Below are 27,883 nucleotides of genomic sequence, written 5' to 3' on the forward strand. Positions count from 1 at the left end.
AGAATGTGGTCACCCTTGGCAAACACACGACAGCTCTTAACTCTAAACTGAATAAATGATATTTTAAGTCTTTGTTTATAAATAAGCCAGGGTTCTTATGAAGTCATTGGTCAAGGCCAGATTGAGTCCTGATGCTGGTTTAAAAAGTGGACCTTTCACTGTTTTGAGCACATTCACTTAAAGCTGTAACTGACAGCTTTTTCCTTTGGAGTGTTTTGGTTGTTTATCTGGAGAAGAGCATAAATGATCAGACTGTGAACAATCAGCCATAGCAGATAACGACATGTATGTAATTAAACATTAAGTCATCCCCCTCAGCCGGGCTGTGAGCAGAGTGTCCAGCTCAGGTCACAGCTGGTCCATCAGGCAGAGGTTGAGGGTTGAGGGTTGATGGGGGGCGGGGCAGAGCGGCCGGCCAGCAGCTCTCTGTTTAAATGAATATCAATCATGCCTCGCAGGCCGAGCTGCCGCCCCTCCATCACCTCTGGAGCTGTGATTGGTCCAGAGGAGACCAACCTGCAGCGGCCGGTGAAAGCTGCTTCATCAGTGTCCATTCTCTGACAACAATGAGCCTGAATGTGTAATGAGCCCCGTCCAGGCCGAGGTGTCCTCCTCCCTCTATTCTGCGAGTGGCTTTGGACGTGACCAGCAGCCTTCTGTGGTTCAACGCTGGACCAAGGAGGAAAGACAGAGAAATGATTTAACAAAAGAAAAACAAAAATTAACCTTATAACCAAAGAAAAAAAACAAATAAGGAGGACAGAGAAGAAGAGGTTTTTCCATTTGGATTACTTTTTGAATTTTGATTTTTGAGGAGTCTGAAAGGTGTAAAGCTTTGACGTGGAGGAGGCTGGAGTGAAGAAAACCAAAATGAAACCAAGAATCCTGCTCACCTGCCTGGCAGCTCTCCTCTCTTTGAGTAAGTATACCTTTAAATCCAGAGATTTTATTTTGATACAGATGTTATAGAGAACTGAAGGAAGTTTGTAAAGTGCAGAGAGGAAGGGATGCTCCTGCTGCTCTGCTGCAGCTTTGACTTCAACTATCAGTTAACTTTAGCACTAGTTCCTGAAATTACCCTGATAATTCATTAAAATCCTGGATTTTATCTTAAAATCTTGATGTTGTAGATCCAACTATTCACAGTTTACACTGCCAGTAAGTTTAGAAAGATGTGTGCTCCAGGTTTGTTGTATATATCTTTGTCACTGTATTCTAAAGACATTTGACTGTTTTGCAGTACAGAAATATGTTGCTTTCTCATTTGCTTATCCAGATTTTTAACAAGGATCAAATGATTGCTCAAATCTGCTAACATCTGCATGGTTTCATGCACAAATATGCAAACAAAGAGACTGCATATGTTGGAATTCTAACAAGTTTGCCAGAAAAGGCGGATTTGATAAATGTTGTGAACTCTTGCAGCCAAACAATGTGTTCTTCTGAGGAGTAGCAACACACTGCTGCTTCTAAGATCAAGTGTTAACCTTCAAGATGTCAGTTTAAACTTGACCATCATCATGATTCCTCCTTGTTTGGATGCAAGTTTTTAAAGCAGACCCTCTTATAATTCACAACATCCAACATGTTGATCACACAATTTAACCTTTCAATGTTATCTCATCACTTCCTCATTGAGTATTTAAGTTTTGAAAAGAGACCATCTCAGCATGATAGGTAAACTGTTGTGTTGGTATATCTGTATTTTAAGGGAGCTTTATGGTTCAGTTTCAGAAAATGGGCCTTGGCTTCGTCCTCTTGTTGTAACTCAGGTTTAACCAACAGGGATCAAATGATTAGTGGAAGGTCTCCTCTTTAGCTTCATGCATGTGCATTGATTTCCTTTTATTCCCTGCTCATGTGTGCATTATTTCCAAACATGTTGGACTCAAAAAAGTCAACTTTTAATGACGTAACCCTATAAGATCACCTAAAACTATGCATTTCAAACTCTTTGTGCACACTGACATATTACTCAAACATGCACAGCCTTGTTTTCTGTTTTGTAGGTATTGGTGTCCGTGCTTTTCTAATTTAACTAATCCAGGTTTAACCAACAAGAATCGAGTGATCTCCAGGAGCTCTTGTCAATATCTGCATGCATGTGCATTGACTACTATCATTGATTTCATTGAAATGCTGCACAAAATGCAAAAATGCGAACTCACAACAACTGACAAAAAATATCCAGGTATAAACATGCACCAAGAACTACACTGCACCAAAGCAGCTCAAATAAACTTTAGCGGAAATAGACACCCTGAGCCCGATCATGAGGCCTCTGTGGATGTGAGTTTAGGAACACTGAGAGGATCATATGTTAATCAAAAAAACAACAACATAAAATTAAAGAAAAAGAAGCAAGCTTTTTTTTTTTTTTTTTTTTTTTGGAGTGCAATTCATAGAAATATTAAGGTTTTCTTTTTATGGAAATGAAGGAGAACTTCCTCTTAAATTTATGCAAATTCTGCAGCTATTGTGTCACTTTCTTCCCACCAAATAGAGAAAGCAGGACGACACTGAATGAACCATTATGTGGGGGTGGAGAGCAGAGGGTGTTCTCAAAATAGTTACTAAAAATAACAAACATAAGTGAGATTATTATTTAAAGATCTCAAATAAACATAGGATATGAAAAACTAAAACTATAAAAACAAATTTAAAAAAAGTTTTTCCACATGATAAAAGTTCTCCAGATAAACAATTTGAAGTTGAATTTGAGATTATTTTATACATCAGAGATTACTTTTTAATGTATTTTTGTCTTGTTTGGACCCCGAAACAGTTTCTCTATCTCTTTTATCCCTCTTTGCTCCCTGTGCTTATTTATTCTAATAATCACAGCTCTGAACAGTCAGGGAAGAGTTACGGAAAGGAAAAGAAAAAATCTCATATTAAATGGATCTAAGCTCATTAGTTACATAAGAATTAAAAAATTAACCCTTAATCTAAAATAAAGTTTTACTTGGTTACAAGATATTTTATGGAAAGCATAAATTCAGCATTTTTGCATTAAGGGGGGTCAGTGCAGACGGTGTAGGCGGACTCAGCTTCTGTTTCGACCAAAGAGAGGGGTGAGAGTCACTGACCTCTGACCCCAGGAGGGGGAGGGCCCTGGTCAGCACAGCAGTCTGTGGAGGGGGAAACAGAAACACAATAGACACCCCCACATCCTCAGCCTTCAGTGACCTGACCCTCACACCTCATCTCCATAACACTGCCCCCAGTCTGCGCTCAGATTGAGACCTTATTAAAGATATCTGTGTACCAGCTAATCCCCCCTGCAGCTGCCCATGACCATGTCCACAGCCCCCCATCCTCCGTCACGGCTCCTCACTCACTCCCACAGCAGAAACACCCCTCGGCTTAATCCACAGTGGGACACAAAGAGGCCTGAGGTGGTCCAGGTTTCCTGCGGTGTGATGAAAAAGAGGCTAACATCTCAATCTGTGCAGCGTTTAGGCTAATGCTAACAGGATCTTAGTTTGTAAAGGTGCGATTACAGGGCTGAAGGTCTTCATCCAATCATGACCTGACGTTATGAGGCGTAAAGATGCCCATACTGCTTTCTGAAGAACACAGCTGCTTTCTTCTGCTGGATCATGAGTTAGTTCATAAAATCCTCAGAGCTTAGTTTTTCTCAACCTAAATTCATCCTTACACATAACAGTAAAGACAACAGGACCACTGAGACAAAATAAAATGTGTGCAACTTTAAGGTTAAAGGTTTCCACACGGGGGTGATGAAACTTCACTTCTGATATGGTATGGTATTGTATGGATCAGATCATTCTATATGTCCATGATAAAGATATAATGTACAACACTGAGGCCGGTAAAGCATAAACCTCTTGCTGTTTGATAGCCTGCTCTTCACCACCTAACCCACAAAACTATCAACAATTATCAAGGCTGTTGGTTTGGGGCCCATTTTGAGGTACCTCTAAAGCCTCTCTACATGTACAGGTGGAACCTGTTATAAGGTACCTTTAGCAACTGTTTCTAAGAACTTTCAGCCTCATGTGCAACATTTTTGCACATAATCAAGGCCCTCTCTAGCCTCTGTTCAGAGGTACCATTAGTATTTGTCAAGTATATGTTCCCAGTAAACCTTTACCATCTGGTTTAAGGTACCTCCAGCCTTTAGTGTTGATATAAAATTTGTGTGTGTCTCCACATAGCCTTCAGCATTCGTGACAGTGTACTTCTTATTCACCCCAGGTGTCTGTTTTAAGCCAACCATTAACTTACATCCTAAGGTCCTTCCACAGGTACTTTTAAATTGGTTAATTAGTTTCTCCTGTTTCTGTTTCATTGTACCTGTTGTATCTGCTATAACTAAGTTTTTGGTTTTGGTAATAAGGTTAGTTTCATGCCTCCATTAGCCTCTACATTTCTAGGTATCCATTTATTCCCATGTGAAGATACACCTGTTTAAGAGCTGCCTCTGTCTTTTATTTTGAAGGACCTGTCATGTTGGTTTTCAGGCACCTTCAACATAGTGACTCTGAGATTTGTTTTAAGGTACCTTTAGTGTCAGTTTCAGGGTACCCATTAGCTCCAGTTGAAGTGTAGCCATTGAAACAGTTTTTGCTTATTGTTATAATTCCTCCATTAGTTCTGTAACTAACAAACAGATTAGTTCACCTGACATACAGATAGCTAACAGTAAACTTCACCTCATATGACTGTTGTTTTATTGGGTCACTGTGCAGGGGTGCATTTACTGTTCCTGCAGGAGCTGCTCTGTTGCAGAGTACCTTACCTGTCATAATCACCGGTGACTCACCTGGCTGATTTGTCCTCCACAGGCAGGGTGATTTTTTTGATCTAAGAGTCTGATCTAAGAATGAGTTTCTGCAGCCTCTCTGTGAGCTGACACATTTCTGATTAAAGCTGCAGGACAAACAAAGAGGCCTCCTCTCCATCACATTAGACATTATTGCTTATTGATCCACCTGGCTAGCTGATGGGACCTTTTTTTTGAATCTACACTGACCATTAGAAGCCCACCCCTACATGCAGAGGGGAGGCCCTGCAGCCTGGGGCCCATGGGGCCAATATCAGTTAGTCCATGGGTGAGCTTGTTATCATTTGGCCAGGACCTGAGCCTGGAAAAAATACTGATCAACTAAAAATGAAACCATTTCATCAAATTTTGAGTTGTTTTAAATATTAAATATTGAAAACACTGCAAAAAGTAACCAACCAGGAAAAAGTTTAAAAAAGCAATGAAATGAGGAAAATATTCTTACAAATGTGCATTTCCATATTATCCAGTATTACAGAGTGCCAATGACTTTAAACCAGACAAACTAGACTTAATTCAGTCAAACAAAAACTCTAATCCTAAAAAGAAGACTAGCTGACTCAATTTGTGGACATAAATGTATAGCATGCTTGGATTGAATATCTAGTTGGACAGGAAATAGGAGAACGTGAACCCTCCCTTGTTGTGTTAGATACTTTGCCGTTTGATTATTTTGGACTGATGTTTTTTATATTTTGGTGTTTTTGTGTAAAAAAAAAAAAAAGTTCATATATCCCACAAACCAAAATATTAGCCTTTTGGTATGAAAGAAAAAGAACTTTTTAAAGCACAAACTATCCAAATACATTTCCTGAGTCTTGCACACAGAAGGGTTTTGATTACAGACACACTCAGTGTTTGAACATTGAACTTGGCACATGACACTTAAAGACTGACCATCAGTTAGCTTAAACAAAAGACCTTCAGAGACCCCCCTTAAGAGCTGCTAAAGCAGCTTGTTTGTGTAACACAGCCCCCTCTGAGTGAAGAGAGTTTTACTCCCATTATAGGACAAAGGATGAAGCCCTGGGGCGATGGGTTTCATGCCTGTCCAACCTTAGCCTTCTTTTAACTGCACAGTCACTGTTTAAAGTGATCCCTCCTCTGAAACAGAGATGATTCAGGTGGAGACAAATGTAGAAAATGAGAAGAGTGATCACTTTCACGTATTATTTTATAAATTTTGCACAATTTTAAGTAACACAATGATTTTACAAGACTCCAATTAAACATTAACCCTAACTGTGTGTCTGTAGAAATGTGTATTGACTGCAAAATAGTTTGATCTTGAACCTTTAGACTCTACTCTTTTCTCTACCAAAGCCTCGAGCGCTGTGAGGATTATTTCAGAAATATTTCATTTTCATTCTGCTCACAAACCAAGCTTTCCTCCACGCTAGCCTTTCACACAGAGACGCCTAAAGGGGGAGAGAGCGAGAGGATAAAGGAAAATAAATTGATGAAAGGATTTGTATATGGTGATCAGACCCCCTTTCTCTTTCTCTGTCCCTTTTTTATGGGGGGTGGGCAGAAATCTGTGAAGTTCAGGGCCAGCAAACAATAGCAATGCTGGCCTGGGAGTGGAGCTCCGGCTGGACACGAGCAACCCCCACACCCATCCATCCTCATACCCCTGACTCTCTCATGACCCCTGAGGGGCTCGGGGTGATGGTGGGCGGTTGCTGGACAACCCTTCCCCTCCAAAAAATCTCATTATGGTCAGATCCCTATATTGAAAATGGTCCAATCTGGAATGCTGTGCATTTAATCAAACCACATGCAGGTTCAGCTCACAGGGAAGGTGTTAGACTCCTCCAGCCTGGAGCTGCTTTCAGAGAAGCTCTTTTTATCCTGATGCAGAGCGCTCTGTTGGATTTGAGATGCAAATCCTGAAACAAGGCGAGATTGATCCAGCTTCAGAGCTGTGGAGTCCAAACACAAACCTCAGAGGGGGTTGGCTACTATTTTGAAGTTACAGTTAAACTAAAGTGCAGCTGTCTTCCATAAGCTGGTGCTGTTGCTATGATTGAAGGTTTAATGCTTTACCACCAGGATAAAAACATCACAGATGATAGGTGTCAGCTTGTAGTGTGAGGTTATTCGTCAGTATTTAGAAAATGGAGAGAAAAATGAAGATGTAACCAACACATGCTAACCTGTAAGGAGGACTGGAGGTTGGTGATGCTAGCTCTGCTAGCTTTAGCAGCACTCAACTAACCTTGTGATTTAACTGCAGACTCTGTGATTCTGCATAAATCTGTGTTGCACTTACCGTTGACCGTTTTCAGTGTGTTGACTTAAACTAAAATTAATCACTTAGTTGGGATATAATTTTCTGTTTACGCCAGGAAATTAGTTCCCTTATTAATAGCAGACTGCTCTTTGGTTAAAAGATGAGATTAAGATCAAGATTCTTTTTAGGGGAACAACTGTGGCCTGGTAAACATAAAGTCCTAGCGCAGCTGAAAGCTAAAGCAAACAATAATCCAGACTGGAAGCAACATTTGACAGTCATTTCAAGTTTATAGCCAAGTCATTTTCATATCACCCAGTGAAGATTCAGAAGGCTCTCCAAAACAGGCACACTATAAGAGAAACATTTTTACCTTCAGTTTTTCAGCCATTAATAGATGTGTTGCTTAAAAAGTACAGTGAATGAGATCAAACTCAATAGCTTGACCCATAAAAGTGATGATAGCTGGGGGGTTCACGTTAGCTTAGATTTGCAGCAAAGAAATAAAAACAGTGTAATGGATAAAGAGCCTGGGTTGGTGAAGGTATGGTGAAGAATAAAACTGTATCATCTGTGTAAGTGTTGAATTTTGCACTGGGCAACCTAAATCACCTGATGTTACTGTATCATCCAGAGCTAACGATTACATTATGTGTCTCACATTTGGTAAGCCTACAGAAAGGACATTTCCTAAGATACTTTCCAACCAAAATCTAGCACAAAAAGCAGCTTCTGAATAGAGATTGAGCAATGTTTTGTTTTATGTAAGATTCCTTAAGATTTGTTGCAGTCATTTTATTTTTAGGACAAAGGCAGAAACATCATGGACAATCTGCAGCAGTGTTGTATGAATCAGAGCTATGACATAACCTGGTTTGTAGACTTGGATCCCAATAACTGCTGCTCCTCCTCCCTCCACCACTCCCATGCTCCCAGGCCCTTCAGGCCTCACAGGTTGCCACACCATGTGTTCAATAAACCGCGGCCACCGAACGCTCTGCAAGTCCCCCCATGGGAGCCCTGAATTTCATTACCAGGCCTGGGGGAGGGTGGGCTCAGGAGGGGGTTCAAGTGCTCTATCAGTCTGTCCAGACGCAGCTGACCAGTAGACCCACAATCCTCTCTGCTAGATGCATCTGCTGGGTGTGAGATCTCTCATTAGACAGTGGGCAGATGCTCATTTCTAGATGTGACACATCAGTGAAGCCACTGGCAGGGATCATCAAGAGAAGGGGGGCTTCTCTGCTCTTCTCTGTGCAGGCTGTGGGTTTGATCTCAGGCTGTTTTTAATGTCATGGTCTATAATCTGATAGATTCTTAAACAATCTTAAAGACATTTCATCAGCTGTGTGCACAAGGTGCCACCAACCAGCTTATAAACTCAACAAAACACAGCCCCCCCCACACCTTTGATTATTGAACAAGCTCTGACATGAAACCTTAATGCCCAAGGTTTATCAAGTGTGGCCAACAGCAGTTTTAACTGCATGATAATATAGGAAGAAAGTGTGAGGGGCAGTGTCCAAGAAAAATAAGAGGATGGTATTGGTCAAAATGCTGTCCTGAAATGTGACGACTATCAAAGTCTTTGGCCTTCAACTACAGCAACAACATCAAAAGCTTAGACTTCACATAATAGATTGTGGATAGAAATGATGGGTGAATGGCAAAAAACCCTAACCATAGCATGTATTTTGTCTGATTTATGATTAAAATATCCCATTACCCTTTCATGAAGGCACACTGACCTAACAAGTCCAGACGCAAATACTATTTCAAGATATCTTAGAATGAACACAGCTACTTTAGACATGTTGACCTAACTGGATTTTTGATATGCACAGTAGTTGTACTAAGAAAACATAGGATCTTTAAAATATAAATTTACTTATGGGTTGCATGTGTATTTTAAGCACTCAGGGTAATGAAGTCTGAGTTATGTCTACGCAGACTTGTCAGTTTTAGCTCAAGCCAATACCAGGTATCCAAAGCTTCTCTCTCTGAGTGGTACACCATCATCGAAGCTCTTATCTCCCTTATTGTTTTATATTAACCAAAACTCAGAGTAGCTTCATCATTGTTGCACCTTTCTCCTTAATACAGTTCATTACACCTCTGTTCTTGGCTTGTAATGTCTAGAAATGGAATTCATAAAAAATTTTTAATGTTGAAGCAGAAATTAGACCAATGCACCTGGAAGGATCTGAGTTTTGCAGAACGTTAGATTCCTCGAACTTGGGAGTTAAAAAGTTATCCAAATACCTATATGATGAACAGTGCACAAAATAATGGATATGGATCAAAATTGAGTGTTTATTGCATTGGTGTGATTGAACAAATTTGAATCTATGTGTGGTCTGCAAGTGTGCTCATTCAGTTTACTGGGAGCAGGCTTGATTTAGCAGATGAGTTATGAATGACAGGCTATTCTGAAACAAAAAAAAAATTAAAAATGAGTGGGTTTTGGTAAAATTTATGTTTGATAAACAATCTATGCCATTCGACTTCAAATAAGCCACATTCACTTAACAAGTTCAGATCATATTTTAGGATATCAAAGGCAAAAAAAAAAGTTTGTAATGAATGGAAATTTCTATCAGTGGAGTAAGGAAAATGTGCCTGGATTGTTTCTAAATTACGGTTAAGGTTTGATGTAAATGATGTGCAGGATTCTCCATGCAAAGCCAGCCTTTATTTCAAAAAGCAGTCAGTTCAGGATCCCACAATGAGAAAATAAATAGGCTCCTGTTTCTAAGGATGGTAACAGAGTTTACAGAGTAACCAGGACTCTGTTACTTTGAAATGATAAATCTCGTATACTAAAACCCCAAAACCTTTCGGAAGTCTCCTGTGTTGGACTGGAGGTAGAAGTTCAAAGATGTAAAGGCTCTCACCCTTAATGGTTTCTGTCTTGGTGTCAAAAAAAAAGTGGCACCTTGGTTTGTTTGATTTGAAGAGATATGAATGAACCGTTCCTGATCATGATGGTGAGAATATCAGCACAAGATGTTTTACCTGGCTTTCAGAGAACTGAACTTGACCAGATAAACACAAAACAGCCTTAAACAATCCAAAGTCAAGTTCAGCTGCAGGCTGCTGTGTGGGATGATGTTTAACGGCTGCACAATGCTAAATGTTGGAGGAGTAGGAGTGACGTCCAGATCCGGCTGAGCAGATGCCAGACTTGGTGACACTGATAAGTCATGGAGCAGGTTCAAGTGCAGCTGCGATTGTTCCTGCCTCACAGCTGGGAAGGAGAGTAGCCATTGCCAAAGTTCAAGGTTCTTTCTTTGCATATGAGGACATTAGCACCAAAAAAGATGGAGGAGACGGGGAGTGTCATCAAGGTCACGGTGAAGTGGGGACAGGGCGAGGAGGAGAGCTCTGGTGGCATGGGAAAGTCACCTCGGAGATGGATCTGAAAGGACGGGAAGAGATGGGAGGGGTGGTGGGATGCATAAGAAGGGGCAGATGGTGCCCTTGGGTGCAGGGTGGCTGGGGGGAAGTTTTACAGAGGTTGCTTTGGGTTTGGGCGCAAATAAGCATAGTCACAACACCATTGTCACAATCGGCTCCTGCTTCAATGGAGGCGCTCCTAATTTGACCTCTGCAGACCTCGCCTGTGTTCTTGTGTATTGTTGTGGCCTTCTCTGGCTGGATGGCTCGCTGGCATTCAGCCTCCATTGTGGATTGTCATCAGTAAAAGCATTATAGGCCACAAAACCACATGAACAATCCATCAAATCAGAGGGTTTTGGGTGCTGGCTGAGGTTTCTAAGAAATTTTAGATATAGGGTGTTTTGAGGCTGGGTGTCCAACAGAGAAGCCTCCCACTGGGCCATTGTCTCCAGAAACCATGAGATAAAATAAGTTTTCTATGATGTCCCAATATTTACTCCTGCAGTGTGAGGTTGTTCTCAAAAGGATGATTCACTGCATTGTGTTGTGAAGAAAGTCCCAATCATTGAAAATAAAAGAACCCTCTGTTAGAAAGTTCTCAAGGACACTCCCACTGTTGGTGAACTTGGGTCCTTTTTTATTTTTTAACATTTAAGATCCACATGAAAGGTGTTAAGATAGGATCCCTCCAGTGGACTGATGAAGCTAGCAGCTGCCAAAAAGTCTGTAATGGCTTCAACAAAATGTCTCAAGACTCAAAGTGTGTCCACTAGAACTTCCTGATTTTGTCCCTGACTGGCTCAGATTGTTTTTCTAAGAGCAAAATCACCCTCTACAAACACACCAAACTCTTCTGCAAAACAGCAAGTTTATAAACATTTGGTTGACAGTATTGTGCCAGGTCAAACAAAAAGTGAGCTAGCTCAAAGTTCAGTTCACTCCAATTTAAATCAGCTAGTTCATGTTCATAGCTCATTTTTGAAAACTTTGAACTCAGTTCATGGCCCAAAAAATGAACTAGTTCTCGTTTATTTTTTCGCTACAAGTTCATCCATGCTTTAATCCATATCTCTCAAGCTACTTCTCCAAATATATGAATCCCTGTATCCCCTCACATTTCAGCAAGTCCCCTTATCTCTCTGCACCCTTCGGTGCTCCTCCGACTGCAAGCGGCGTTTCACTGCCTCAGTAAACTTCTCTTGTGGGTTAAAAACTGAGCAGCTCAGTTTACTGTTGGTGAAAATATGACTGCGTTCAATGAACACGCTCATTTTTACTCGTTTACGCACAACACTGTTGACTGATACCTCATTTGAGTAGATTGTGTTATGTAATTTTGGTGCCATACTGGTAATAGAAACAGTCTTCATAAAGAGTCAGAATAAATCACTCTAAAATAAGGACCAAACCAGCAGCTTCCACAACTATTTCAGCCAGCTCAAAAATGTTTGTGTTTGGCATCCAGACCCTGAACCATATTCCTCCTTAACTTAGTTTGCAGAAGTTTGAGAACTGTAGCTTAAAACTAGTGCTGAGCACAGAATGGGGTACTCTGTCCTGTAATTGTAAGAGAGTAGGACAGCTTAAGTTACCTGCCTGAACTAGCCACAAAGGTTTTGCTCCATTTACAAGCATAACAATATCGGAGTTGTTGGTCTACCAGCGCCTCAGTGGTTTTCTCATTTTCTCTGCACCAAATATAGTGTTGCCGTAATAAACATTAGTTTAGCACTAGCACTTTCTGGAAGACACAGAAATTTGTTTTTCTTCTTTCTTTCTTCTTTTGTTCAGTTAACAAATTATTTCTTATTATTGTGCTCATAGTTAATAATTTTAACATGCAAGGGCTGCAGAAAACCTACAAATCAAATTCATTTTATATGAATTCAAGGAGAAGTTTGGGTCTCAAATTTACTCTCCTCTCACTTTCTAAACATTCAGGGTAATTGGAGACAAAACATAAACCTCATGAGTTTGTGAAGTAGAAGTCAAACTCCTTTTCTCTTTTCTAATCCTTCTTTCTCCTCCTCTCCTCAGGCTGCTGTCTGGCCTCAGAGCTGTCCTTCCTGCAGGAGCCCAGCGATGTTATCGCTGTGAGAGATCGCCCGCTCATGTTGGACTGTCGGGTTCAAGGCGAGGAGCCCATCATGGTGACGTGGCGTAAAAATGGGGTCCCTTTACCCACCAGCCCGCGGGTTCGGGTACTGGCAAACGGGACACTGTTCATCCAGAACTTCCAGAAGCGTAGAGATGGGAACGATGCGGATATGGGCGAGTACGACTGCGCCGCCCAAAACCGCTACGGCATGCTGGTCAGCAGGAAGGCCAAAGTCCTCTTGGCATGTAAGTGAAACAGAGCAGGTCTGGTTTGATCTGTGTGCTTTTTGAAATACAGGATGCAATCATCAGTGAAAGTTAGAAACTCTGTAGTTCTGCCTTATGCCCCCCCACAGAAGAAACCAAACAATCTTTTTAGGCATTTATCTAAAACCGACCTCACCCACTGTCCAAAATCATGCACAGAGGGCAGAAACATCCCACAGATAGTCGCAGAATATCTTCTTCTCTCTGTCAAAACATCCCATAGTCTCTGTTATAAATGGCGCTCCACACGGTGAACACCTCAGCACCGAACTCAGCAACCAGAGCCCCCCTCAGACCCCTTCAGACCCCTTCAGACCCTTTGATCCTCTGCAAGGCCCCTCACCAAAACGCACACATCGTCTCATTATGAAACAGTCATAAATTACCCTGCATGCACATTACTGTACACGCCTACACACACACACACACACCTGCACTATGTGAGAGTACAACCTTCACTTCACCCCTCCCCTTCACTCAAACAAATAACACCAGGGGTTTATGGGTAATCCAGGAGAGTTATGGTGATCTGGAGGTGGTCTTACCTCAATGCAATGTGTTGCCATGGGGACGCTCTCTCATTTGCAGGCTCCTCCTCTTCAGTCAACACCCTTATTGATTATTGGTACCGGCTTATTAGGAGGCCTGTGTGGAAGTCCTGAGATGCTGACGCTGTTTTATGAAACTCAAAAGCTTTAGGATTGTAGGAAAACTCAAATATGGTCAGCAACAGTGCACTTAAAGGAAGGCGGGTGGTATTGTCACTTTTTATGGCAGAAAAGTGCATACAAATCTGCACAAAAATCACATACTTTAATAATAATAATCAGTTTCTGACTTATTAATAAGACTAATTTCATCCTATTCAAAAAATGGACAGAAATATTGATTTCCCTGCACAGATTGGTAAATGAGCACAAGGATTAGTAAAGTGATCTCTGTTCCCCTCTCTGGTTTGTTTATCAGACACTAGAAAATATTCTTTAGGGAAACAGCTTGGGGAGATAATTCACAGGAATGAATTATAGAAATGACAGATGGTGTAAATAAAAGGGATTCAGCAAAATCTCTTGCTATAAAGCCAAATTTGAAATATCAGTTATAAAACTGGGGAAAACGTGAAGTTATAGATCTCTAATCTGCTTCATTAAACTTCAAAAGTTTTCATCCATCCTCTCAACTTTCCGGTACTAGGAAATTTAATGTTTTGAGTCTAAAAGAGTTCAGCCTTAAAAATATGAATATTTCTGAATGATTAAACTTTTGAGTGTTTAAGACTAAATTTGTGTTTTTTGTCCCTCAGCTCTTCCAAAGTTTCACACACACCCAAACTCTATGTCAGTGGACGAGGGAGGCGTCGCCCGCTTCCAGTGTCAGATCAACGGAGTACCCGAGGCCAACATCACCTGGGAGAGGGACAGAGTGGCGCTCAACACCTCTGACATCAGGTAACACACAAGCATGCAATGCATGCACCACAGTGAACAGCTGTTTAAACAGTTTTTGTACCAACTTAGAGCACCTTTAATGACAAACAACAATCTCCCAGGAGGGAAAGCTCTGTTGCAATATGACGTCGCCCTCACAGCGTCTCTAACATCCATCCCTCTTTCTCTCCAGGTACACCCTCCTGCCCATGGGGATCCTCCAGGTGACAGGTGTGAGACAGATTGACGCCGGAGTTTTCCGCTGTGTCGCCACCAACATCGCCAACACTCGCTACAGCCACGAGGCCGTGCTCAACATCACGGGTAGGAGGATTTGAATGTTATGTGTTGAAAGGTTGGAAAGATTTGGGTTTTGTCTTTACAATCTCATGTTCTTGACTCTCTGTCATCCAGGTGGAGCTCCCAGGATCTACAAGGAGCCTGTGATCCTGTCAGGACCCCAGAATCTTACCCTTACAGTCCACCAGACCGCCATCTTGGAGTGCATTGCCACAGGAAACCCTCGGCCTATCGTTTCCTGGAGCAGGCTCGGTACTGCTGGAAGAATCCGTACAAGAGTTATGAGAACATGCAGATTTCATTTCCTCACTAACTCCTGTTTCTGTGTGTGTGTGTGATCTTCAGATGGACGCTCCATCGGGGTGGAGGGGATCCAGGTTCTAGGAACGGGGAACTTGATGATCTCAGATGTTTCTCTGCAGCACTCAGGTGTTTATGTGTGTGCTGCAAACCGACCGGGCACCAGAATGAGACGTACGGCGCTCGGACGACTCGTTGTGCAAGGTGAGGGCACATAGGGTATTATTGATCGAGAGTTTATGAGATATAGCTGTAAAAACCCAATCATCTGTGATACAGGACTGATGATAACTCCATCAGATGGAAAGAGGGTTAAAGCCTGTCTATGTATATGGAATAATAAGGGGGTATATTTGGAAAAACCCCAATGGTTTTAGATTATCTAGGTGCAAAAAAAAATCTATGTCAGTCTGTTTTTGAGCATGCAGCAGGAGGTTGTTTCATTTTTAAAGTTGAAATTCACTCCTCACACTCAGCTTTTGGAAATATCAACAGGAAGTTTGGCCTCTGGAAAAAGAAAAGTTAAAATTGGTGGATTGGTTCATTCCCTGGGGTTCTTCAGGGATTGACTCCTCCTAGAAGGTTTTTCTAATCAACATGAAACTTGTTTTACAACCCAGAGCCATCACAACTTTCCTGACACAGATAAAAACAGTGCAGCTGCATCAAACTGGCTGTAATTATACCCTGACATACGCCACTACCAGACAGGCTGAAGCTATTTCTTCAAAGAAACGTTTAAAAGTACAGAGGGAAAAAAGGTCAAACACTATGTTATCTTTACTTAAATGAAAACACATTTAAATCTGAAAATATCCTGTAATAATGCTGTACTGGTTTTAAAAACTGACCATCTGATGCAGCCATTGTTACAGCCTTTGTTGAGTAACACCAGCAGCAGACCTCCATCAGAGAGGAAGAGGAGGGAGGAAAGGGTCAATATCAAGCTCCACCTTTTCTTCTCACCTTTGGCCTTGGCTGTTATAATGGGGGTGGTGTGAGACCCCCTCCAAACCCCATCCTCCATCCCCCATGCTCTGTCCACTTCCTCACTAATAATTAAGCTCAAACACCTTCTTCAGCTGCCTGCATATGTGTGTGTGTATGTGTGTGTGTGTGTGTGTGTGTGTGAGATTCAGTCGAGGGTTTGTATGATGTGGTCTCATCCATCATCAACCCAATGATGCCCCCCCCACCCCAACCCACACACACACACACACACACAGACACACACACACACACACACACACACACACACACACACACACACACACACACACACACACACACACACACACACACACTCAGCTGATTTTTCTCTCTGTCATTAGCTCACTTTTAATTGGCTGAGGCCGGATCAATTAACAGCCTCACCTTCAGTCTCTCCCTGTCTCCCTCTCTCTCTCTCAGACACACACACACACACACACACACACACACACACACACACACACACACACACACACACACACACACACACACACACACACACACACACACACACAAAGTGTGAAAATGTTATTTCTTATTACTCAAACGTCTATATGTATCTTGTCAGGTGAATGTTGACGTCAGATTTTCAGTTTCATTTTAAAGCTCGAAGAAATGATGTGAATCCTGTGACTGCAGTGCTCTGCATCTTTACTTCTATTCTTCTACAGATCTAAGCTGTAATTATTCTGAAGAGATTAGAGTTAAATTAGCATATGATAAAACATTTACTACAGATTTGTGATGTAGTTACAAAATACTCCAATCAAATAATTAGCTTCCAAAATCATAAAAAATATGCACTCAACCAAATATCCAAAGAACCACTTTTCAGAAAGTGAGCACTTTGAGGGGTGGGTGGCGCAAGGATAAACCATGTGTGGTATCATATGATTTTTTTTTCTTTAAAGCGACACATCGTATTGTGTCGTTTGGGTTTCTATCATATTGTGTTTTATGTAACGTGAGTTAACACTCATGGTGGCCTCTGTAAATTGACTCAGATTCTTGTGTACCAACTCAAGTTTGGATTTTCATTGAATAGATAAGCTGAACCTCAACCAGCTTCAGTGCTAAAATACAAAACACCAAAAATGTGATATTCGTATAATAGAAACACTGATTCTTATTAAAGACACTAGAAGTTTGCTGTGTTTAGGGTTGATGAGAGCAAATATTGTTAAAAAGCCTTGATTCAGTCATAGGAAAGTAAACCATATGGTATGATCCAAAACAGTATGTTATCCTTATGCCACTGTTTTTACAATACAGTACAATACGATAGGATATGATATTCTATGTTAGGACACAATGTGATGTGATATGATAGGGTAAGTTAGGATAAGATGTGATTCACTTTGTTGTGGTACAATACAATATAATATGATGTAAACAATAACAGCATGATATGATACAGTAGGATAAGATAAAATAAATCATAATTTGATATGATATGATGTGATAAGGTGCAAAAGGATATAATACCTGATACAGGGATGGTGAAAATGATAACATCAAAGTGGTCTGATAAACTGAGGTTCACAAAATGCTGCTTAAGTTCAGGGTTAATTCAGTTATCACTTATGGTACTGTAAGCCAAAATGTTATTGAAGTAAGTGTCATTATATGTGTTATTGATAAGATATCTACATTTAGGGATCGGTACCGAATTAGGTACTTTTATAGGTACCGACCAAATCCTGTCAAAAGTACCGATTCACATATAATCAAAAGGTACCATGTTTAGGTACCTAAATGCAACCTTGTGGCTGTGAGGGAGTGGAAGAGTAGGCGATTTTCCTTGCTGGACATAAACACAGCATTGCAAGTTTACATGTTGAAAAATAAATATGTCAAATTGAAAAGAATATACATTTTATTATCAAACAAAGTGGTATTTATTACCACATAAACACACACAAAAGTACCGAAAATTGGTACCGTTGAGTACCGATTGCCAGGTACCAATTGACAAATGTGAAAGGTACCCATCCCTACTTACATTACACAGATCAGGATGATAACATGACTTCTTCCTCCTCGCTGAACCGCTGAAACATTTACAGAAATGGTTTAATAGATATGTTTAAAGTTTAGATTGTTTCAGGACATAAAAAAAAACTCAACGGACTCCAGTTGCCCTTTTGTGCCAAGTTACATGTTTCCAAAGTTGCTTGAAACAGCATTTAACAGAAGTGGGTAATCCACCAGGTCAGTTATGATTTGTACTAAAAGAGCAAAAACAAGCAGACTATGTCAGTGCTTTCCAGCTGTTTGGGTCTCTGAGCAATATCTGAATCTCTGTCAAAGCCAAACAAAGCTGAAGCACATGTCATGGTGGCACTGACTGACAAACATCTAAATTCACATAATTCAGTGTCAGTGTCAGTGCTCCTGCCAAGCAGATCAATCAATACTTCTCCCTGTCACTCTCTCTGTGACTGGCAGCCCCTCTGCTGTGGTGGAGGGGCTGATCTCTAATATATTCATTAATTTATTGATCAGCTTTCTCTGTTTGATGGAGGGAGAGAACAAAGAGCTTCATTTGATAACATGAACACATACACTGTGGTTTAAGGAGCTCTTATAGTGGAGGGAGATGGAATATCAGGGCTGAGTTCATCTGTGATGAAGATGCAGAGAGGTGAATCATAACGTACTCCTATAATGAAGCTGCAGGAAGTGTGTTTATTCACAGGTTATCAGTTTAAACCCTCTAAGGTCCCTGTCTCTTCCAGTTATCTAAAAGTAAAACAAAAAAGCTCATTTAAATAGATCATAAAAGGATAGAGATGAGGGAGCTGTCCAGGAAGAATTAGACTGTCAGCTTTAGAGAAAAATGATGTATTTCTGCATGTTTTGTGCAGATGTAAAGGAGGATTTGTGAATGCATTTGTGCATTTATTTTCACATTTACAAACAGAGCAGCTCTCCAGCTGGAGAGGCTCCAGGTTCAAGTGTGCACAGACATAATGACTCATTGAACTGTTTTTAATGTTAATGCAAAGTCAAGTTCAGTGTGTGTGTTTGACTGTGTGTGAGTGAGTGGAGGTTACCGAGGTCTGAACTTTCACACAGTCTGTCTCAGAGTCCACGTTCACGTTCAGGACAGAGGGACAAAGACTGGAAACAAAAAGACGAGCAGACTGAGTGCAAGGTGCAGGAGGGGAAGAAGGAGGGGGGTGAGGAGTGACCTTCACCCCCTAACCCCTGACCCCTGACCCCGACAGAAGGATCCAGGCTCAGTGAAAACGGTCACAGTGAGGGTGGAGGAGGAGGTGGAGACAGGACGGACTCACAGGGAGGTGTAAGGAGAATGGGGGTGTGGTCTCAGGGTCAATTAGGGAGCGCAGGATGATGGATAGCATCCCCGTGGAGGGGTGAGGGCAACCTGGGTGTCACTGTGCAGGGGGACACAAAGCATGGACGAACATTTTGGAGAAGGGTGCTCTCTTAACAGGAGGGGGTGCAGGGGTTTTATAATGCAGATCAGTGTTCTCAGATTTAGACCTCATCCTTACATCAGCAACAAAATCTGATTCATTTTTATGAATCGTTATTTTAGATTGAGATATTTTAGATAGAAGATTTTTCTTATTTATCAGAAAATACCTGAGCAGGCACAGAAAAAAAAATCAGCAGTAAAAAGATGTTTAGCTTTGCTCATATGTGGCAGAGTTTTACTTTCAAATAATATCAGTTAAAAGCAAAACCTGCAGCTCTTAGACTGCAGCAATAAAGTTTAGAGTGCCGCATTTCTATCTTAAAGATACCTATAGGTAAAAATGTCTAACGTGTTTTATTCTTTAGCTCTTATCCTGGTTTTTACCAAGGATTATCCCCCTGGAAAATCATGCGCCTCCGAACAACCTCAAATAGGCTAAAAAGGTGCGGTTTATATCTATATTTTTTATATCTTTATGGGTTATATCTACACGTACAAACACCTGAAATCAGCATTTCTGCCATCTGCTGATGACCAAACACAGTTAACTTTAATGGTTGAATTAGACTTTGCTGAAAAATGTGTTTGTGCTTTTAAATGGACCAAATTTTCATGTATCTTTACAGCTGTAACCTTTTTTAATCTTTAATAATGAACATTTTATGGCAAAAAAAAAAAAACTTTTGCTAAACAAAAGATGTTTTTGCAGGTGTTGCGCACTGCACAAACTGAAATCTATTGTAGTGTTCAGGTCTTATTTGACATTAAAACATTTCACACACTTAATATAAAGCTGACAAGTCCAGATCAAAGCTTTTTTTCAGGATTAAAAAGAAAAGAATGACGCCTGAATCCCTAAAATAAAATCTGCCAACAGGGTAAGAAAAAAACACTTGTTAAGTGTCTTAAAATAAGAATAATATCTCAACACAAGAGAAGTAGTGAACTGCTCTCAATTCAGAAACCTACCGAAACCATTGATGAGAAAGAAAAGGTTTTCCCTTTACAGATCAGTCTGTGCTTGAACTTCATGTCAAAAATGTGTCTGCAGATCCCAAGTGGCACACACACACACACACACACACACACACACACACACACACACACACACACACACACACACACACACACACACACACACACACACACACACACACACACACACACACACACACACACAGACGCAGGGTTCACTGCTCCTCCTGACGCCTGGTTCAATATCACAGAACAATACAACATGCATATATATGCTGGGAGAGCAGCAGATCCTTAAGCCCCAACACACACACACACACACCCTCTCTCTCACACACACACACACACACACACACACACATTTCAGCCCTAACTCAGCATCTCATTGATCTATTGACCTAAACACCCACTGTGACCCCCCCCCCCCCTGTACACCCCCATCCATCCACATATGAACTGAGGAAGGGGGGCGTCAACAGAGTGACCATTTCAATAAGAGCACATTCATCATTGCAGCTCTCAGACCAGCTCAGACTGACTGACCTCTTTTTTTTTTTTTTTTTAGATTTCTTTAACACAGCTGATAAAATCACATCAGTGAATGCATCTCCAGTCAACCCAATTAAGCTTCTCATTATCCTCATAAATACTCTCTAGATGCTGAAAACTTTTTCCAGATCCTCCAAATGTTTGTTGTTTTGGTTAAGTTCTCCTTAAGGCCACAGCCCTCATCAAAGCAGACACTTCTTTTAACCGGAGTAGCAGCAAAGGATTGATAAAGCATTCATCCTTAATGTCAAATCACAGTGTCTTATGCCAAGTGTGAATGTTGTGTTAATCACATTTTCTTCAAATGTTGAAGGGGTTTTAAAAACAAGGGCAGAAAACAAGAAATCTGTTTCTTTAACTGTGGTTGACACGTCACACATCGGGGTTGCTCCCTTCACTTTCTTTGTGTGTGTGTGTGTGAGTGTGTGTGTGTGTGTGTGGTCATAATCTGTCACGGTAGCTTGGTGTCCTCCCCTTCATCAGGCCCCTCCTCTCTGTGTTAGAAAGTGTCAGGTGTCTACAGCTGACCGTTCATCAGCCCATCGATTCTCTGTATTGATCAGTGATTCTGGTGACCTTGAGTTTCACCTTGTCTGAGTTCGTTAGCTTTCTTTTGTTTAAGGGGGCAGGTCCAAAGCTGGATTTATGTGTGTGTGTGTGTGTGTGTGTGTGTGTGTGTGTGTGTGTGTGTGTGTGTGTGTGTGTGTGTGTTTCTAAATCATACTGTTTCCTTTTTCCTGCAGAAGAATGAAAAATAAACATTTTGTTTCTTTATTTATGTCTTTTTGGTTAAAGCTGTCCTGAACTTAGCAGAAGACATTTTTCTTCTCTAAAGAAAAGGAACAAACTCTGTAACATTTAGTTGACAGTTTATTTATTACTCCAAAGCACTCTTTGATTTCCCAAATTTTTCTCACACATCACCTTGCCTCAACACTCAGTCTCTAATTAAGCTCAATGCACTCTCTCAAGTGAAGATGTGAACTCCTCTTCTTCCTTCTCAGCTCCTCCTGAGTTCCTGCAGTGGCCGCAGTCTGTGTCCAAACCAGCAGGGGGCAGCGCCGTCTTCACCTGTGTGGCTCAGGGCGTCCCAGAGCCGCACCTCATCTGGCTGAAGAACGGGAAGGTGCTGATGCCTGGGCACAATGTAAAGCTGACCAACAACAACAGGTGAGAGATGTTAGACCCCAAAGAGTAGAAAGTCACACTGCTGGAAGAGTGTATGAAAACACAATTATACAGTTTAATCATTAAACTGGAAAGGCAGGATTTTTCCAGCTCAGATGAAAGGGGTTTTGAAAACTTGTTAGGTGTCATCAAGCATGACATAAGAAGATACAACAGAAGTTTTCTGTGAAACAATAGGAATCGCAGAATAGTTAAAATGTAATATTAAAAATTATTTATCATCAAGACCCTTAAATTTAGGATTTTTTTAAACATTTACCCTAGCTGAGCAGTCACAAATGGATGAAAGATATGTCTAAGAACTGCTAAGAGAATTCACACACATCATATCTACAAAGATGGAAAGTTTAATAATCCAAAAATATATCAAATGTGATTTCTCCTTGCTTTGTCTAATCTCAACTTTACTTGTAACTGGGATAATGACGTAGAGCTAAGCGGATTCATTGAGGGTGGAGTAAGTGTTAAGGGATTACATTGTTTTTTCTCTGTGTTATCAATAATTACTGATAATTGATAATCATGACCAATAATTATTTTGAACTTGGCAGTCTGTTGGTGGCTTTTTTTTATTTGCATGGACTAAATGTTCAGTCTTTGAAGTTGTCCTTAAAGCTCTTTTTCTCTCGTGCCCTTGGACCGATGTGGTCTGTGAATAAAAAGAAACTCTTTCAGTGTAAGTGGTTATCTCACAGCTAAAGGATCATGAAATCTATACATGGAAATATTTCCTCTGAATCAGCAGCCTTAGATGCAGTTTCCCCCTAGGTTTTGTAAATATCCTCTCGTTAACAGCAGAGCTGGTTTCAGGGCTGCAATTTAGAATCTGACCACATGATGGCAGCACTGCACAGAGTGAAGCTGCTGAGACTCGAAGCCTGTAACAAATCTTCCCTCTGATTTCATTTAAACTCTGTAAGCTTAAACTAATACTGTATATTAGTAAATGATAATCATTTCTTTTTAATCCTTTAAAGTTAAATCAAATTGACTCCTGATCAAATCTGTAACCAGTAATAGGTTCATTTTTTCTTTATTTAACTGAAAAATTTGAGAGTAACTCTTCTGCTAAGTAAGCTTGTACAGCACATGCCCTTGCCTTTGGCTCTCTACTGTTTCTTTACAAAAGCATCATCCAGCCCATTCTCTTCCACTGTATCCCAGCTTCCACAATGTGCTAACCGTCCCCAGCAGCTTCCCAACCTTGGATGTTAGACCCTTTTTAAGAATACTGACATCCGAGATGTGGACAACCTATTTTCCATCCATCCAGTATTACACTCTACATAAAGATTTGATCAAATTCTAGTGAACCAATTATTATTTCAGTTAAATATACTCATCTGCTTAGTACAAGGCATCCCCCTCTCTGTCTCTGCAGTTGGTTTCATCCAAAAACCATGACCACAGATTCACAAAAGTAGTGAGTTTCAGAGGCGTCCAGCAGGTTAGCAAGCCAACAAAATATAAAAAATATAAAACAGATGTGTTTATTTTGTTTGTTTGTTTTCAGCTGTGTAAAGATGACTCAAATAGTTAACATTAAATAGCAGTGATTTAAAGTCTGTATATATAAACATGTTTATGTTGTCAGGTGTTGATGTGTTTTCTTTGTATGAGTGCTTTTGTACAGACTATACATTTTTTTGTAAATAGTCAAATGAGGGGTCTATATAACTACAATATATCTCCATATCTAAGTATCTTTTTCATAATTTATGCACATAAATATGAGCTTTATTTACCTGCCTCTAGGGGGTCATAAGTTAACATTAACATTTTAATGATGGCATTAAAATAACACAGCGCCACTGTAAGAGCCACGCACTCAGAGAAACAATTGACCGGCAGCTCTTGACACCTTAGATTCCTCCTCTCTGTTTGCAGTGTGTGTGTGTGTGTGTGTTAACTCAACCCAAAGTGCACACTGCAGACTACATAATGAGGCTTTACATCACAGTAATTAACCCAGCCACTCCTCACATCTGCGAGTAGCTCACATGTCGTGGATTTCATCTGTGACCCAGAGTATGTTCAGTTATAATAGGGTAACTTGTTAATGAGGTTAATTGGACTTACATCATCCACCTCAGGTGTGTGGTGATGCTGACAGAGAGGAGATCTGTGATTCAACAGCAGTGTTCATGTGACAATAGTAATTATAGTTACAGGAGGTCAGAGTGTGCAGCTTGACAAACTGCAGGAAGTCAACACTGACCAATGATGGGGTGGTGGTAGGAGGAGGATGAGACCAACTCTGTGTTGAAAGTTTTACATTCAGATCTGTGAAACTAACCCTCAGCTACCCTCAGATTTGTACGTCTAGGAGTGAGAAATGAAATTAGTATAAGTTTAGGAGGGAGATTCAACAAACACATTCTTACAGACGAAGACTGGTCTGAACAGTTTTAGTGAGAAGCATTTATCTAGTGGATAAATCGTATCCTGCAGCATCTTCTGTCTGGTAAATGTCACCACAGTGATCTGATTCAGCTCTTCTTTCTCCCTGCAGCACTCTGGCTCTGACCAGGATCGGCCCAGATGATGAAGCCATCTACCAGTGCATCGCAGAGAACAGCGCAGGCACCAACCAGGCCAGCGCCCGCCTGGCTGTGGCCCAAGTTAAAGACCTGCCTGCAGCCCCTGAAGGCCTCACAGCCAAACCCCTGTCCACCAATGCCCTGCAGATCATCTGGACTGAACCACCCGCTGACGTCACAGAGAGCATCATTGGCTACGTGCTGCACATTCGCAAGATTGGAGGTGAGGGTTGGCGTGTTAACAGTCAGAGAGAAGGCGTGGGAGGTGGTGCTTTAATATGAAATAAACTGAAATGATTTGTTTGATCAGAGCCCGACAGTCTGGAGCTGCAGGAGGCCATCAGTAAAGGAACTTTCCAGCATGATGTGGCCAACCTGGAGCCAGCCACCACCTACTCCCTCTACCTGAAGGCCTACTCACCTCTGGGAGCCAGCCAGCAGTCCGGCAATGTGGTGGCCACAACACTAGGGGGCGGTAAGAACATAAAACTGACTAAGCCATCTTTCACACTGAGCCCTGTAATGACTTCAGTGTGTGAGTGTGTGAGGGCTGAGGTTTACAATAAATAATATAAGACAGGTCTTTTGTTAATTTTTTTCTGTTTTACCATCTCTCATTTTGTCTTTTTCTGTTTCCCTCTCTCTTCACAGTGCCAAGCGCTCCCACCTTCTTTACTAAGGTTGTGAACTCAACTGCTGTGCAGGTCCTTTGGGAGCTCCCCAATAAAGCCGGCAAGGCTGAGGGCTTCAGACTGTCCTACCGCAGGGTCCCCCATGCTGACTTCCAAGGGCCGATCGAGCTGTCTTGTCACACCAACGCCCACACCATCACTAAGCTTGGTAAGTCTGAATGTGTGGGTGAAGTCTCGCTATCGGTCATTTGTCTCAGGCTAAAAACACAGGAACATTGCTGATAAACTTTACCCCTCACGCAGAAAACATTACAGAAAAAACAAACTAACTCTTAAATATTTCCACATCAGACAACCAAGAGGTTGCTCACTTCCTGTCCTTTGTCCTGGATGACAGCATCTGTTTCTCCCCCATCTTTGTGTACATAGTGCTCCCTGCAGGCTCAGTACCTGTTACCATGACGACATACCTATCCAGATCATCTACAACAATGACATCAGCTGCCCTGAGCTGAGTTTTTTGAATTCACTCCCTTTGAACAAGAGGAAATGCTGTACCTCTTCAAAGGACATGAGAAGGATCTGAACACAAACTGCTGATGTGCAGAAAAAACGTCCACTCTTCTCTTTTAGAGTATTCTGTTTTAATATTTTGTTTTAACCTTAGTTTACCCCCCAAAATAGCACTTTTTTTTTCCAAGAAAGTAATTTGAGGTAAAACACAAACTTGTAGGAAGGAACTTTAATTTCTGAGTATAAACCTAGTTTTGTCAATGAGTTATTGATACATGCATTACACTGTAAACGTGAAAAGAGCAGGTAATATATCAGAGATTATAAAGCCACATGAGTATAAGACAAAAAAAAAAAAAAAAAAAAAAAAACATATTTTCACCTAGCCAAAGATGACTCTTTTTTTTTTTTTTTTTACATAGATTTTGCTCAAATACAAGAAAATAGGTTTTGACATAAATACTTTGGCATAAAACCTTGACTGAACGGAAAAACTTAACAAATGTCTGAGTGACAAGAAAAAACACAAATGATCCTTTAAAATATTTTCAAAATCCACAACTAATTAATTGGAGTTTCAGGAGTCAATGAAGAAAGCTACTTGCATTAAAAATATGTTAAATGCTGTAATGCTACACAAAAGAGGTCATGATGTGAAGTGTATTAATTATGCAAGAGTTTCAAAAAAGTTATACAAAGTAAATAAGGTCAAATCATAACTGAAGTCTTGAATGAATTAAGTGGTTATGATAATTACGAAGTAAAATTGAAATAACTAATAATCTCAAGAAAATGATTATCTATACAAATTAAGTCATAAGAGAATAATTGTGTACGTTGCAAAATATAGTCATTTTATGGTTTGATTTAGATCAGAATAATTAAAGAAAAGAAAAATCTATTTATTGCTGAACCAAGATCATACCAGGAGAACAATGTCTTCGAGTTATTCAGCTCCATAAAGGAGCCTGCACATCGAATGCAGTCCCTCACTCTATTATCTGCCATCCTCTGCTCCTTAAAGCATCTCTAATAGCTGCTGTCACTGCGTGCACCATCCTCTGAACACATATTGATCTGATCAATAATAATCATGACCAATGCAGCTGTGTGACGCATGACAATTACCTTGTCAGTCCGTCCTCTGTTAGCTCCATCAGAATAACACACATCAGTCACAGCAGACAGTTTGACCCAGAAAAGAAGATGATCCAAGAAACTGGTTTGTTCCACTTATTGATTGAGTTAAACAGATGACGCAGCAGCCAGGTCAGATTTTAGCTTTTAAAGGATGTTAAAGGATGCATTAGTCTGGATTCATGATGTAACCTTTAAATGAGAGAAAGACAAATTGAGTAATAAAACAAAGACATGATGAGGTTCTGTTGATGTTGATCAAATGTAAGATGCTCTTGTGGCTTCCAATTAAACCAGTATATTCATGGCCTGGTAGTTAAAAAACCTTTTGTCAGCAGAATCATGTGATAACGTCCACACTTAACTAAACATAAACACAGAAATGATGTTTTCACTCTATATGACCAATCAGTCAAAGTTTTTCTTATAGCCAGGTGTTTGTTTCATTGTTTTCTCTCACATCTGTTGATGCCTTAAATGATAAATGGTTGAAAATAACTTCCATTAACAGCTGTTAAATATCTAAAAGCAAGAATTCCTGCACTGTAATGAATTTACCCTCTGCTGGGATCAAAGTATCAAAAACCCTCTCTAAAATTTTGAACAACACAAACTAGAGGTTTGATCAGGATGAAAAGCTGGGTCACCTGATCTGGTCAGATGTCAGAATCCTCTTTCTTTCGAACAACTTGTTTTGTCAGATTGTCTTTGGTTGGTGAACTTGGCATCCTGCCACCAGTGCTATAAAATGAACTGTGTATATTTTCTGACGTGTTTAACCCCCTGACCATCTCCTGTTTCAGACGCTGGAGCTGTGTATGAAGTCAAACTGGTGGCCTATAATGGAAATGGAGAGAGCGACTGCTCCAAGAGACTGGTGTCCCTGGCGGAGGAAGGTGCGAGCGACCCAGCTGCAGGTGAGTACGATCACAGACTGACACATGGAGCAGTTTTTGGCATGTTCTCATACTACAGCTGTGAATTAAGAGTTAATTCAAATTCACTCAATTCAAAATCTACCCAAATGTACCAACAGAATCTCCTCCTTGTGATTACTAGAAGCTTATTCTTCTCTTGATGA

General features: G+C 40.7%; 1 protein-coding gene across 1 annotated transcript in view; it reads left to right on the forward strand.

The window, feature by feature from the left end:
- The first annotated feature begins 447 nt into the window (after positions 1 to 447).
- LOC141803320 (immunoglobulin superfamily DCC subclass member 3) overlaps positions 448 to 27,883 on the forward strand; it is a 30,708-nt gene continuing 3,272 nt past the window's right edge. The window contains exons 1-12 of the mRNA XM_074687283.1: positions 448 to 528; positions 3,288 to 3,417; positions 12,480 to 12,785; positions 14,110 to 14,254; positions 14,427 to 14,557; positions 14,648 to 14,785; positions 14,879 to 15,037; positions 21,797 to 21,962; positions 24,493 to 24,743; positions 24,831 to 24,995; positions 25,172 to 25,360; positions 27,606 to 27,719. Of these exons, the coding sequence (XP_074543384.1) occupies positions 448 to 528; positions 3,288 to 3,417; positions 12,480 to 12,785; positions 14,110 to 14,254; positions 14,427 to 14,557; positions 14,648 to 14,785; positions 14,879 to 15,037; positions 21,797 to 21,962; positions 24,493 to 24,743; positions 24,831 to 24,995; positions 25,172 to 25,360; positions 27,606 to 27,719 (1,975 nt within the window). The remainder of the gene's footprint in view (positions 529 to 3,287; positions 3,418 to 12,479; positions 12,786 to 14,109; positions 14,255 to 14,426; positions 14,558 to 14,647; positions 14,786 to 14,878; positions 15,038 to 21,796; positions 21,963 to 24,492; positions 24,744 to 24,830; positions 24,996 to 25,171; positions 25,361 to 27,605; positions 27,720 to 27,883) is intronic.

This window comes from Halichoeres trimaculatus, unplaced genomic scaffold, assembly GCF_033239565.1.
Source record: "Halichoeres trimaculatus isolate MK-OKI-2021-1 unplaced genomic scaffold, fHalTri1.1 fHalTri1_scaffold_14, whole genome shotgun sequence".
In the NCBI taxonomy this organism is placed as follows: Eukaryota; Metazoa; Chordata; class Actinopteri; order Labriformes; family Labridae; genus Halichoeres; species Halichoeres trimaculatus.